This window comes from Mustela erminea, chromosome 3, assembly GCF_009829155.1.
Source record: "Mustela erminea isolate mMusErm1 chromosome 3, mMusErm1.Pri, whole genome shotgun sequence".
NCBI lineage: Eukaryota > Metazoa > Chordata > Mammalia > Carnivora > Mustelidae > Mustela > Mustela erminea.
In genome coordinates, this window is record NC_045616.1 from 69,377,996 (window position 1) to 69,392,994 (window position 14,999).

The 14,999-nt window shown below is 39.1% G+C and overlaps 1 protein-coding gene across 11 annotated transcripts in view; it reads right to left on the reverse strand.

The window, feature by feature from the left end:
* MAST4 (microtubule associated serine/threonine kinase family member 4) overlaps positions 1–14,999 on the reverse strand; it is a 552,196-nt gene that overhangs the window by 50,268 nt on the left and 486,929 nt on the right. For all 11 annotated transcript variants that reach the window (XM_032336083.1, XM_032336081.1, XM_032336082.1 and 8 more), the window contains 5 exons: positions 14,176–14,333; positions 11,823–11,898; positions 9,672–9,881; positions 4,309–4,410; positions 1,824–1,956 (listed from right to left, as the gene is read on the reverse strand). In XM_032336083.1, coding sequence (XP_032191974.1) covers positions 1,824–1,956; positions 4,309–4,410; positions 9,672–9,881; positions 11,823–11,898; positions 14,176–14,333 — 679 coding nt within the window. The remainder of the gene's footprint in view (positions 1–1,823; positions 1,957–4,308; positions 4,411–9,671; positions 9,882–11,822; positions 11,899–14,175; positions 14,334–14,999) is intronic.

Consider the following 14,999-nt stretch of genomic DNA (forward strand, 5'->3'; position numbering starts at 1 on the left):
ATCCTCACCCCCAAACTTCAAAGCTCAGGCTATACGTCTGTTAGTGTAAATGTTGACAAGAAGGGTAATAAATGTAGATGAGAGTCTAAATAATGGCATGTTAAGGGGTAACAAAGAGATTAAAAATCACCGTCAGATCAGAATCAAGAATATGAAGCATCAAGAGTTAAAAACACGACTCCCAGCGATGAATTTGTATCACTAAACTCAAAACTTGTCCAAGATCACCATTAAGATTTTTTTTTTAGAGTCTCTATAAAGGCACATAAATGGGCCTCAGATGATTCACCTACCAAAGTTCAGCCCACAGTGATCTTTACTGCCGGGTTAAGAAAACTGCAAAGAGCCCACTCGTTCTACAGTTCAAGGGCTGAACCAACCTCAACTCTACCAGCGTGAACAGTCACTCTAATGTACTTTGACAGTCTCCCCACTCCAATTATTTTCATAAAAAAAAAAACAAATTAAAAGATGGCTGTTTTAAATAGGATTTCTGCTAAATAACTATTATCTGGGAAATACATATTATTTGCAAGCAGTGAGTAGTAATGGAATGGAACCAGGAGTCAGCTTTTGAAGCAGGAAGCTAAGGCATCGTTTTGCAATGCCTGAAGAGATTTTTAAAACTCATCTAAATACCATTAAACATCTGCCCTTTTTATTTCATTGATTTAAACCATTTCTGAAGACTCATGATTCAAAAAGGTAAAGATGGTAATTTAAAAGCCATGGGGAAAAAATCTCTCCCCAGGGAACTTTTCAGGAAAAGCAGCCACCAGCCTCTGATAAGTGATGAATCTGATGTGGTATTGCTTTCAGGACAATATAAATTTATCTGGCATTATCTCCCAGGAATGCATGCATCATTTCACTGGAAGCAAAGATCCAATGGCCGTAAGAGCAAACAAAAGCGGGGGAAACAGGAGAGCAGGGCAGAGAGCAGCAGGTTCCTGGGCTTTAGATGGGAAAATATCTGTGCCAACAGTTACCATCATTACAAACAATTTAGCAAGATAAACGCTGTTTGCAAATTCAATTTTACGAACCAGGAAGAGGATTTCGAATGAAGGAGTCTTTGACTGCTTTTGACTCTTCCTAGGCGGTATGTAACTTAAGTGTTTTAAAGTCTAATCCAAATAATAGAGATCAGGAAAGGGTCGGGGGCAGAGGAGTAGTTTACTGGTATTAGATTTTTAAAAAACCACTAACAAGATGCTTAGTCTTCTGTGTATTTAATAACATTAGACCTATAAGCTTTTAGAAATATTTTCCCCCCACTGGCCTTCCTGTATATTACCATTTTTCACAATTTTTTGTTACACGCAAAAATCTACCTACCAACACTCTACCTCGTCTAAATCTATCATCAGTTGCATTACTCCCCAATTACTTTAAATGTCACTTTTAAATTAATTATAATTAATTTCTTTAGCAACATCTTCAAAATTAAAAGTACACTTGAGAAGAACCCTACTGAGCTTTGCAAGAGAAAAAGTACTCAGAGAAGGCTGTAATCTGAACGCTTGCAGGACGCTGTGGTATTGTCAGGATGACAGGTCTCTGGGATTTCAAGGCCTCAGACCCACACTCTAGGTAGAACACAAAATGGGTCAGGTTCACCCGCTCTTTGGGACTCAACGTAGTGAGTTGTGAACCCCATAGTGAAGGGTTGCTTTCTTTCTTCAAAGCACAACTGGCTCCCCAAATTTGCACTTTTCAACAGACAGAGCTAAATCATGAGGAAAAAGTAAAGACTTGCTAAGTTCTTGTTTGAAGTCGTAGTGCACAGTCCAGTGAAAGGTCAGCCCAACCAAGGTACGTACCTTCCAAAGGATCCTTATTGAGCCCCAGCTGGCTAATGATGTACCTGGGAATGTCGGTTTTAATACCCTGTCCTTCTTTTGCATGGCCTTCTGCTGCTTCCAATAGGTAGTAAAATTCTTCAGGATCAAATTCCTAGCAGAAGACAAACACAGATGTATACTTATTTGAGCCAAAATTCTCTGAGGTTTTATTACATAAATTCCTCTCACAATAAGATTTGCTCAATATACACAGTTGCAGGTTATTTATGCAGGAAGGAAGCAAATGGCTTTTAAAAAAGTGCGCACTTCTTATTTCATATTTGAAGGCTTTCATATTCTGAGGCAATGCATGCATGTCCTTGGTAACTCATAGAGGAACCACTTCCAGTTTCCTTAAAATGCAACCTTGAAGATATCCTACTGCTATCTTATTGAAAATGAACATGTCTAAAATTCAAATAATGCCTTTTTTAGTAAAAAATTTTTAAATCCAAAATCTCATCCAGAAGATTCAGTTTCTCTCTTTGCATAAACAGCCTCAAAAGGAGTAATGTTAGAATCCATATTCTCAAAGGTTTTGCAGGAAACTCCATTAGTACAAAGGGGTGCAAAAGTATTTTTTTAAAATATCAAAATTACCACTTTTTATTAGTACGTTCTAAAATTAAGTTAATATTCATGGAATGTGAAGATTAAGAAAGACAAAATTATAAAACTAATGCTATTACCTGTGTCTATTTTTAAAATTTGGTAGCATATTTTACCTATGTATTTACTCTCTTTGGTTGCTACTTCTAGGATGTAATAAAAATCTTTAGAGTTCCATTACTCTAAATTGATGTCATGGGTTTACTTCTTGTACACAATTATGTTTGAAGATTTAAACCACAGAGGCTATTTTTAGTTAAATTTCCTAGATGTTATCCCCTCAAGATGTTTCCCATTTTAATTAATACCCCAACTAGACAACTTTAGAATATCAGCATTTCACCTAAGATCACTCAAGGGTTTCTAAAGGCCATGTAAAAAAAGTCTCGCTGCAGATGGAGGAAAGTCAAAACCAACATATACACTCAGTGTGCCCTTTTTAGAAACCTACAATGACACAAAGCGCAGGCCTCAAACAGCAGGCCTAAGACCACTGGTTGGAAACCAACCCCTCAAACTCTGAAGCTCCAGTTTCATTTGAGCTTTAATAGTGCTGAGAACAGTAACATTTTCAATTCTACTCTTAAGGTCACCTCTTTCTATCCCTGAAAGGTTATACTTTTACTTTTTCACTTCTGGTGAGGGGGGATTACTGAAAAAATTCATTTCCTCTTTTAAGGCAAAATCTTCTATTAGCATATCTGTGGCTGTCCAGAGAAACAAGTTTTAATGCTAAATGCTATTTTTTCCCCAAATGAAACAAATACAGGAAGTACAAACATGTGGTGCATAATTCAGAAAAAGTACAATGGGAGACGTAGTACAAAATGAGACTTCCTTTTGCCTACATTCGTCAGGCACACGGTTCTCCCAGAGTATTTGTTCCCCTTTATCCTTCCAGAGACAATGCCAAATGGTGCTTTTGAATCTGTGGTTCTAAGGGTCCTGGCCGTTGATGGAAACACCTACTCCACCATGCCCCTCCCCGTTTCCTCAAGATTTCCCCTCTCACATGACTCACTGTGCATTGGTATATATTTATGGGGCTTGTGAACATTTCACTATTATAAAAAGCTATGCATGTTAATCAAAATAAGATCAAAACCCTAGCAATACCCCCCTATATGTATATGTGTGAATGTTTAATTCTGAAAAGCCGTACTGCATGGAGTGTTACACTTTAATGGCTGGCAGAACTTAAAAGTGAGTGCTGATACTATGTTAAGCCCCTTAAAACTCGTCTTATCTTCAAAGCTTCATATTTGTTCACAGGGTGGACTGAAATTTCAGCCAAAATTACGTGAAACAAAAATTTTAAAGTAGGAAAATGACCAAGGACAATATAATGGACAAAATGAACTCATCTCTGGAAGTTTCTCTTCTTCCAGTCTATATGGGACGCTACTATATTCTCCCTAATGGGTTGCTGCCGAGCATCTGTTTCTAACGTGCCACATTTTAAGAACAAATACTAGTAACCGCAGGTTATGACAAACCTCTCTCTGCATCTTGCCAGCTCCAAAAAAGTGAGGCCCAGCAAGTGTTTTAAATGAGCTGTCACACAGTAATGGTGCGGAGATAAGATTAAGCCTATTAGTTCACGATGATATTTCCACTTTGAAAAGAATGTGATATGATTTTCACTCAATACAGCACAAGTCCTAGAATTTTTACTTAAAACCAGAAAACAAAACCACATGGGGATGTGCTCATAAACATTCACAAGTTGTAGCTCCTGTGGACTCTTTCCATTTAACTCTGGTCTTGGAAGCCAAATGAAACTGGAGGTTTCTGATGGTCACTGCTTTCCCACAGTTAACAATAAATAATGGAGTTCCCTCTAGGGGCAACTTACCAGGCACTCCAATAACCGAGCTGGGCGGGCAATAACAATTAGGATCTTTCGAACTAGTTGTTTAATAAATGCCAATTCTCCACTTTCTGAACGATCATGAGCCTGTGAGAAAGCAACAAAAAGAAAGGTGAGACAGGGTTGCTCTACTAAATGGAAAAGAAAATCAGCCAAGTACATTAACTAGATAATTGCAAATATTTGAAAATTAAGTGATTTAGAAAATACTTTTTAAGGATTGATAAGCGAACATTATCGCTTCACATATGGACACCATTAAACTTTTTTTTATCTACAAACTGGCTCTATTAGCTAAATTTCATCTGTAAAACTTTGATTTATTCTGTGTTAAAAATCAAACACTGAAACTCTCAATGTGAACCATGAATGATAGAGAGATTAACAGATTATGACACATTAAGCTCATGGTACACGTGGAGTGAGGGGCAGATAAGGAGACTTGATTTGCCAGATGTCGCAAAATGAAGTATGAAATGGCTAATATAGTGAAGGTCTGCTTTTGTTATTGCCGGCATTTAATATATTTATGTTATGAAATAGATCTTACATGGGTACCACAATTAGCCTATAAATTCACTATGGTATAATGTGTAAGAAGTTTGCATTGCTTACTTCAAATGTTAGGGGGATCACATTTATACTCACACACATGCATACGAATTTGGTTTCATATATTGAATAAATAATACCTAGGCACTCAACTCAGTAAAACTTAACTGACTTTCCATCTTTTAAAATTTTATGTCACATGCTGCCTCATCAAGCACAAAAAATATCCTGAGAATAAAACTCAGTTTGAATCATTAAAATTTTCAATGATACTTTCTTGAAGAAATGAGGTAAATCTGCATCAAGGCAGTCATAAAACCAAAGTTGTACAAGTTTAAACATGTGAACTTTTATGCCAACTCACTTTAAGGCTGTCATAATTTTTAAATTGGCATGATTTACTTTCCCCTAAGGACTAAAAAAACACACATCGAGAAGATGCTGGTACAATAGAACATAATTTCACAGACATACTAATAAATATTTCAAATCATTCTTGAAGGTGCTTTATTCTAAGAACCAACCCTCTTATGAAAAGAAGTGGCAGACTAAATCTGTGAAAAATTATTAAACTTAGTGATAACAGGTCTACGAATTTTAAGCCATCAAATCAAAGGCAACTTTCCAAAATGTAGGTATAGGAAACATATATATAGGTTAAAGCAAAAGAGCCAACATTTCAAAGAAAAAAACACAGGGGAAAAAGACCACTGGTGAATAACTGTGGAACAGAATGCGTTCAAAGAAAACCAACTTGTAGCAAAAACTACAGGTCCTAGCAATCAGGTGGGATGTTAAGACATGTATAAGGAGTTACACGTAATATTTAAACTGCCTTAGGTTTTCTTTCTAATTTTTGTTTTACACCAAAGAGAGACTTTGGAAGAGATAACGAATGCCAAGAAGCATGGTTATATGCCTTCTTTATAGCTTCTTCTTAATCAAAACTAAACAGAAAACCTTACAGATGAAACAAAAAGCCACCTAACTTCGTGATTGACAATGTGGGCTACATACAGAATTTCCTCTTATTGTACTAATTACTGCTTTACAAATTCAGGAATATAAGAAAATCTAAAAAGCCTGAATGTGTTTTGCTGAACTCTTCAAAGAGAAAAAAGAACTCTGTATCTTAAAAAAATCTTTAGTTAGTTTAGATTACACAAATTCCATTTTAAAAACTGTAAAAATAATCAGTTCATTCCTACTTGTTACTTCTAAGAATTATCCGCTGTAACTAAGGCCAAAACACACAATGGGTAATGTTAACTCAAACAACATTCTATCTACTAACAGTATTGGGAAGGGAGTTTTGTTAAGACAACACCAAACAAAATCACACAGTTAGCACGAGAAGAGAGAGAGTTTCCAGGCTGCCAACAGCAAGCGCCAACACTAATGGATACCCTGTGTTTGTATTTTAAGTGTTGGCTGTTATAAAAAATACTGAGACCCATATTTGAGTAGGTTATAGCTTCCTATGTATAGTATTTTCTTTGGCAAATACACCTAAGAGAGAAAACACAGGGAGACATAAAAGCATTCATCTGGAATTGACCTAGACCTGGGGACTTTAAAAAGACATCAGTTAAATCAAGCTGTTCAAAGCCGCAGGGGGACCCTGCCTGGGTCTGCAAAAAACTGACAATGGGGAAAGTGGCCAGGAGATACCCTGCAGGCACACAATGCCGCAGCTGGGAAGTGACAACAACTGCATACTGGGGAAGGCAAAGGCAATTCTCACAATAAGACTCCATCTAAAAGGCACAAGTTCCCCTGTGACTGTTTAGCTCCAAACCCTGGAAGGACACTGTTAAGGCGATTCTGAAGACTGTTTCAATTTTCCCACAAGCACTGACTGAAGGAAATGTTTATCTGTGAAGATAAATAAGAAATTCCTATTCATAATCAAAACTTGCTCTTCATACCACAAACATACATGCTTCTCTGCTGAAAAGACAAATCTTCCTAAAAATCAACAATTAATTAATTAACTAATTTTTTCTTTTTTTGAGAAAGAGAAAGAGAACACGCAAGGGGCAGGGAGAGGGAGAAAGAATCTTAAGCAGGCTCCCAACCTGCTTGGAGCCCAGTGTGGAGCCCAACACAGGGCTTCATCTCAGAACCCTGAGATCATGACCTGAGCTGAAATCAGGAGTTGGAGGCTTAATCAACTGAGCCACCCAGGCAACCTCAAAATCAACAATTTTTGTCTCTTATATGGTGCATTCACATGATTTTTGAAAGCTATGATTTTTTTTTTTAATAACTGCCATGAAACAATCTGCCAGGTCTGTTAAACAGAAATAAAATTCAGTGTGTGTGTGTGTGTGGGGGGGTGTTTAAAGATTTTATTTATTTGTTTTAGAGATACAGAAAAAGAAAGAGAGAGTGTGAGCAGGAGGGAGGGGCAGAAGGAGACGGACAAGCACACTCCATGCTGAGTGCAGAGCCTAGTGTGGGGCTGACCCTACAACCCCAAGATCAGGATCTGAGCTGAAATCAATAGTTGGATGCCCAACTGACTGAGCCATCCAGGAACCCCACTCGGGGCAGATTTCAAAGCAAATCACTCTGGACATTGATTCTATTCTTTTCAGAAAAAGCCTCTGAAGGAATGAAAAATGCAGGACTAAACTAGTAATTTTAGTAATATTCTGGGACATGTATGTGGAATTATAGGAGTATCTCACAGAAGCTGACTATACAGATACTCTCTTAACTGCTTCTTCTGTTTAAAAATGCACTATTTGGGGCGTCTGGGTAGTTCAGTTGGTTAAGCATCTGCCTTCAGCTCAAGTCATGAGTTTAGGGTCTTGGGATAGAGTCCCGCGTCGGGCTCCCTGCTCAGCAGGGACCCTGCTTCTCCCTCTGAGCCCCCTCTCCTTTCAAAGAACTCTCTCATGCTGTTTAAGTGAAAACCCCAAACAGATCATTACAAAATGCATTGTGCTCAACGGGCCATGTTAGGGTTTCTACTTGTAGGCAGAATGGAGCCACTGAAGACTCTTAGATATATGTTCTTACAGCCTCATAGGAGCAAGAATGTGGGAGTTAGGATTACTGCCTTGGTGGAGAGACACTCAACAGACAGGCAGACACATGAATTTGAAATCTAAGAGAGAGCTGCTGATCTGAGATGCAGAATGGAAGCCATTAGAGTTCATGGGTCTTTAAGATAGCCAACAAGATATCTCCAGCGGGGAGGAGCCGTGGGCCACCAATCAGATATGGGAAAGCTAACTTCTAGAAAACACAAGTTAGAAGAGCCCTTGGAAGAAGCAGAGAAGAAATTAGTAATTTTAGAGGTACCAAGAATAAGAATATCTTGAAAGGAGGGGGAAGGGTTAGCAAGAGAGAAAGGGAAAACTTTAGTATTGCTAAATCTAATAATATTTAGTTAAACAGGCTGCTCTGAGAGAATGTGCAGTGGATAGGACAGTGAGGAGGAGAATGGACTTCAATGAGTTCAGTGAGAGGAGGTCAGAAGCCATTCACTCCACAAGCGTTTTCCTATGAGCTAGACGTTATTCTAGATGCACAAACAGACAAAATCCCTGCCCACACGGCCACTACAGCCTATGCTGCAGGCAGTCCCTGAGCCATCAGTCTGTGATGACGTGAGTAAAATTACTGAGAGTAAGCACTTAGCAGCTCTTATATTTTTACTTTGCTTATACATCCAAATGCAAGATCATTTTCCTATAAATTTATTTTCATTTTAATACGTGGAAGAATAGGTGCAAGACAAATTGGAAATGAACACCCAAACTCCAAAACAACATATTTACCAGCCCTAAAATATGGTGAGAAACACTGCCTTAATGGACCACGACAGGCTGAAATATGAGTAATGGGACCAAAGTACAGAAAACCCTGTCGGGATGTTGGGATGGGAAAGAAAAGATAAATAGTGGCTGCCGGTCAGAGAGAGATCTCACCAGAACTAAACTCAGTTGGGGCAGACAGATAATTTCCAGAAAACTAGGATGCTAGTATTTTCCTTCAGGTCCACGCAATTATTTACATATTCATGGTTAGAGAAAAACACGTACAATCATGCTGACATGGGCATAGCTTCTGCCCTGTGAGGTAGAGAAATACAATATATCCGAATATGTAGGCTAAACAGGTTTTACTTATAGGTTGTTGCTGATCAATTTCAGTCAGTAGAGCAATATATACACTAATTGCATTCTACCATACACATTCCTTCCTGTCCTGGTTGTTATCGGGAGCTAAACATTCAAGGGGTTGGCTCAGGCAGGCCCTGTGTTTATCTGTCTTTTGGAAATTGGATATTTCGTTAGAAGAGGAACTGACACTAATGAAAATATAAGTTACCATTTACTGCCCAATACCACGTGCAGGTCAATTAATAGGACACAGGCCTGGAAGAAGCCAGCCGTTTTCCATTTAGCTTTTTCAGATATTAGGACTAGATAGCATCCTCAAATAACACACATGCACTCAGGCAATTTATAACTTTATGGCTGGGGGTAGGGGGAAAAATCACTGCCTCAAAATCCTTCACAATCCACTTATCCCAGAGCCATAGATGGTTGGATCCTGAGGTTCCTATAAAGGTTATTACATTAACTTTCTATTACTATAAATGATGACGGCAATCAATTTATAGAAAGTAGCAATCAGTTTTTTCTTCTTTTTTGCTTCCCTCCGAATATGAACTCTATCTCACGGTTAAAACGTGGAAGCAAATGCACTCGTGAAATTTCTCTTTTTTCAGGGGAAAAGCAAAACGAATCAGAAAACTTTACACGGTATGTGGTTCATACCTCTTGTAGCAATTTATCTAATTTGTGCTGTAATTCAAGGAAGTATCGTGAGGTGATGAGACCCTGGTGGGATTTATCCAAGCAATCTCGAGCCAGTTCAATAATCTGGTGGTGAGTGAAACTAAGCACTCCATCTGCTAGAGGAAGAACGTGGTCAGGGGAGTAGCTGGTGATAATTTCCTTCAGACGTTCTTCCATCTGAGCCGTAGCCTAGTGAGAGAAGACGTGCACACACAGATGAAATACAACAAAACACACACACGGACAATCATTACATTTATGGAGCATTTTCAGAGGCCTCCACAAATTATGAAACATTTCTCAAAACTAATTGTGCATACACAATATCATTATATATTTGTCAAAACCCACAGAATACACCTCCTGGTGTGAACCTTAAATGTTAACTATGGACTTGGGGTGATTATGATGTGTCAAGGCAGGTTCATCAATTGTTAATAAATGGACTGCTCTGATGGGGGATGTTCATGGGGGGAGGGTATTTGGGTGGGTGTGCTGGAATGGGGAGGGTGTTGCGGAGACATGGTTGGGGGTATATGGCAATTCTTGGTACTTTCAGTTCAACTGCACTGTGAACCTAAAACTGCTCTAAAAAATAGTCTGTTTTTTAAAAAAAAAATTATTTAAATTCAATTATCAAATATTATATGTTAGTTTCAGAGGTAGAATTCTGTGATTTATCAGTTGGATATAACACCTAATGCTCATTTAAATTTTTTTTTTTTTAAAAGCAGCAACAGCAGCCTTATCTCATGGAAGAAAGGTGTGAGGTAAAGGGAAACTGACTATCCAAGGGTGATAATGATTTTTTTCCTATCCTATCAAATATAAAATGGGCTATGTCAGCTTCTTCAAATAAGCCAAACAATACTGTGCATTGTTATGTTTTCATTTTAAATCTTGGGCTCTTTCTTTCACATGGATGTTCAACGATATCCAGTTAAATTTTTACCTATTCAAAACTCAGGACTGTTGCTGGAATTCCACAGGGTGGGCCAAGAGTCATTTTGTAGTAGGTTTAAATGCACCAGGAACATCCTTACCCTTCTCTCAAAAAGCTACATCTTGTACAAAAGGCCAAGGAGATTCCTTGGGTACATCTATCAAAAATTTCCTTTGCAACTTTGATTTCATTTTCTGTGATGCCCTAGTGTCTAATCAGTATCCCCTGGTTATATTAACTGTCTATGCAGAGAGGGGTGCCCTCTGCCTCCTGCTCCTCTCTAAAATCCCAACCAGCACAGACTATGAAGAGTCAGGACCTATTTCCCTGGTGACGAGGGACAGGTAATTAATAGCTAAGACGGCTTTAATCAATGACATCAATGTTGGGTTCATTACAAATAATAAGTACTCTACATGTGATTTATGAAACCAGAGATTTCCTTTCGTTTTCTTGCCTAGGGCTACACGAGTAGCTGGGGAGGAACAGGAACACAATGGAGAGGCTGTCCTCTCCTGACTGTGCAGGAGCACTAGGGGAAAGGTCGTGCAAGCCAGGGTCAGGGAACGTCAAACGGCAGCTTTCCACAGCTGGGGCATCTGTCAGCAACTCCTCAGCAAGTCTTTTCGGGCTCAGTGTGAATTCCCTTCGCCATTCTATTGGGGAACATTGCAACTGCACCTTCCCTTCTAAATTAATAGGGTTAGACATGTATTTGCTGAAGACACAGGAAGTCACAGAAAAGAAAAAGGAGGTTTTTGGGGGGTTGTTTTGTTTTTTAAGAAAAAAAGACGTTCATCACATTCCACTCTCCAGGTGTCTAAGGAAGGGAAAGGATTGCTCTTGGCACTATACAGCAGGCCCAGACAATGGGCAGGGGAGCATGTGGGTGCAGAGGCTCCCTCTCCCTGTGGCACCCCACCAGGCCCACCCAGGGGATTGGGCAACCAGCAGGATTTGCTTTAGAGGGAGCTCAGCACACAGAGAGTGTGGGTAGTGCTCAGCCATTTAAATAAAAATTGTTCAGTAATTTTTACCTTTCTTAGAAGCTGTGGTGCTATTCTATACAGGTCTAACTCATTACTACGCGATTGGCCCATGCTTTCCCATAACAAACCACCTTATGGACGCTACATGCATATTGCCCATTGGTTTAGATGCTAGACATCTTCAATTCAGTTCATTACCTTTGGGAACCTCTCTTTGTAGACATGGTTCATCATAATTATTTCATGGTCACAGCAGGCGGGAGAACGTCCAGGGCTGTAAGCAAAGCAAATGACCCTTTGAAACTTGCCTCAGCATGAAATGAAAATAAGCTTTTTATTTATAAACAACTGGTTGGACCAAAGTACTATACAACCTTTGCAAGAAAAGAATATTAGGTAATAAACTACAAAATCAGTCATTAGTACACACATAAATACCCACAAACAGTGACATCCTGAACAGGATTCAAAAAGGAAGCTCTAGAAATGGAATGCCACGAAATAATGAGAGCTACAATATAAAGGAGGTCAGAAACGTTCTTAAATTGAGATTATATTCTGTATGTAGAATGCATTTCTATTGTTCTGGAAACCAATTAATGAATTGCAATATAAAACAAAAGAAGATCGTTCCAAACAGCAACATCGAGGACACACTGAACAGAGCAATTTCACACTTTTTTCCGACACCTGCGCTCTTCCACGTGCCACTGAAGAGGTCTGACGGTCTTCTGCGGCACAGGTGTCGCCACTGAAATCCATTTTCTAGCCTCGCAAAGATCTCTCTGGGGGTGCTGAAGTCAGCATTACGTACAGTATGAAACAGAGGCATGGAGCTGTTGTGCGCTCTTCTTCCTTTCAATAGCAGTTTCATGTTTCTTCTTAGTGTTACAGAGTTGGGCAACCTCAGTGAGGACGGTGTTTACCCTTCTGGGAGAATACAGCCTGTACTAGATACCCAAGGAACTCCTTTCATAAAACCATAAAATGGGCACCCCTGTGGTAAAACACAATGTCCCTAAATGAATTCATAACATTGAACTTTTATTCCCTAACTCAAAATAACAACATGTTGCCAAATCATTCAATGTGGGGTACATTAACTATCAGTTTATTATCCTAAATAATATCCCAGTCAGGGGCACCTGGCTGGCTCAGTCAGTAGAGCATGAGACTCTTGGGTGTGGGGTCATGAGTTTGAGCTTCATGTTTAGTAGAGAGTTTACTTAAAAAAAAAAAAGAAGTACAAAGGGGAAAGGGGAAAACCCTTATCAGTAAACTTTGATATTCAACTGAACACCTGACAAACTATTTTTATAGTAAAATCTTCAACAGGAAAGTATACCAATTCTACAGCAGCAAGATTCATACAGTGGAGATGGACTGCCTTGATCATCCTGCAGAGAAGGACCTGCTGCCCCAGCAGCTGGGACTACAGAAGCCATCAGCCCTCAGTCCCTTCAAAGATGGCCTCAGCTGCAGTCACCTCACCCAGGCCAAGTCCTTCCCAGGGCTGCACTCAGCAACTGAGGTAAGGATAAAAAATAAGGGCCATTTGGCAGAGAGGGGTAACTCTGATGGTCATGCCATACCCAGAGTTCCCTGTGGAGTCAGCTGTGTGGCACCTAGAGTTCTTTCTGTTCAAGTCAGCTTGCTGGCCTTCCTCACATGGGATAAATCCTAAGCACCCCCTAATAAACATCCCAAACACAAATCTGTTTTAGAATCTACATCCTAAAAAAACAAACAAACAAAAACAACAAAACTCCAAACAAAAATTTGTAAAACACATCAATCTATCTCTATATATTTCTGGCCCTACTCAAGGTCAAAATTGAAGGGATATAAATTCCTAATAATTAATTCATAAGCTTGCAAAAAGTAAAAACTCATGAAGGGAAGAAAGATGAAAAATATAGATGAACTTTTATAATGTGGAATCTAAAGGAAAATCTTTTTTTTTTTTTTTTTGCTGTCCTTCCTTTTTAGCCAAGCTTACTCATCTTAAAATAAGAACACTAAGTGTTCCTGTACCACAGTTAGATTGACTTGAAATTTCCAATGCAAGAAGGTTTTACAGGAGGTCTCTTTAGTCTGTCGTGATTATTGCTACTATCCCAATTTACAAATTGAAAGAAATGCAAAGAAAAACAGAGGGCGGCCTGGGTGGCTCAGTCATTAAGCATCTGCCTTTGGCTCAGGTCATGATCTCAGGGTCCTGGGATCTAGACCCGAATTGGGCTCCCTGCTCAGTGGGGATCCTGGTTCTCCCTCTCCCACTCCCCCTGCTTATGTTTTCCTCTTGCTGTGTCTCTGTCAAAAAAAATAAATAATATCTTTTAAAAAAATAGGAAAAAATAAAGAAAAACTGTAAGATGCCTTTCAGTGGTAATTACCAATATCATGTAGAGATTGGAAGAATCACATGATTTTTGGGGTAGTGCACAAATCAATTCACACATAGGTGAAATAGAGGAACAAACTACTTCCCTCGAAATGGTTAAAAACAGATAATCCAATTAAGTAACACTTTTCAATCAGGTCCACCTACCTCAGACTTCGGGAACGGGGGCGCATAGGCGTGTTCCTGCATCTGTTTTCTGTGGCAATGCTTTCGGTAGTACAAAAATGTTTCGACAGGAAGTGCAATTCATCTGGCGTTGGTTGGTAGGGTAACTGATGCAGCTTCTCCTGGGAGGAAGAGGAGGACTACAACAAACCACAGGGAGGTTAGAGGACTGTGTGAGAAAGTGAATTCAAATTCAAGTGAATTCACAATCAAAGCAGTGAACCTGGGTGACATCACCATTTTATAGTTTCCCTTTCACATTATAATTATAGTAATTAGTGTCCAAACGTATACCCTTACTGCTTTCTCTGTGAGGTCAAAATGCCTTCCGTATTTCATCTCATTTGTCTACTTGACCATTTCCCAAAAGATAGTTTCCTCTCTTGCAGAAAATCCAGGCTCTGAAAATGGGGAGGACTTGTTCAAAGCCAAGGCAAGAAAGTGATACCTGGACAATCTGGGTGCATGAAATGACAGATTAGTTCTCAACTGAGTATGGTACCCTTGCTTGGACCACTGCTCACAATTAAATACAGTGGCTTTCCGGTGAGTAACATAAAATGACTTTTATGATGTGTGATTATAAATAATTCCTTTACAAGGCATGCTGTCTATCGATACATTGGTATGTGCCTTGGGTGAAAAGGGGAAGAGATGAATATACTTTTCTCACTAATGCCATTGTTTTAAAATTTGGAATTTTTTTTCTTCCTTTATTCCTTTGGCTAAGACTTCCTCTTCTCCCTCTCTTTCTCTCTCTCTCTTTCTCTTTTTATTAACATATAATGTATTATTTGCTTCAGAAG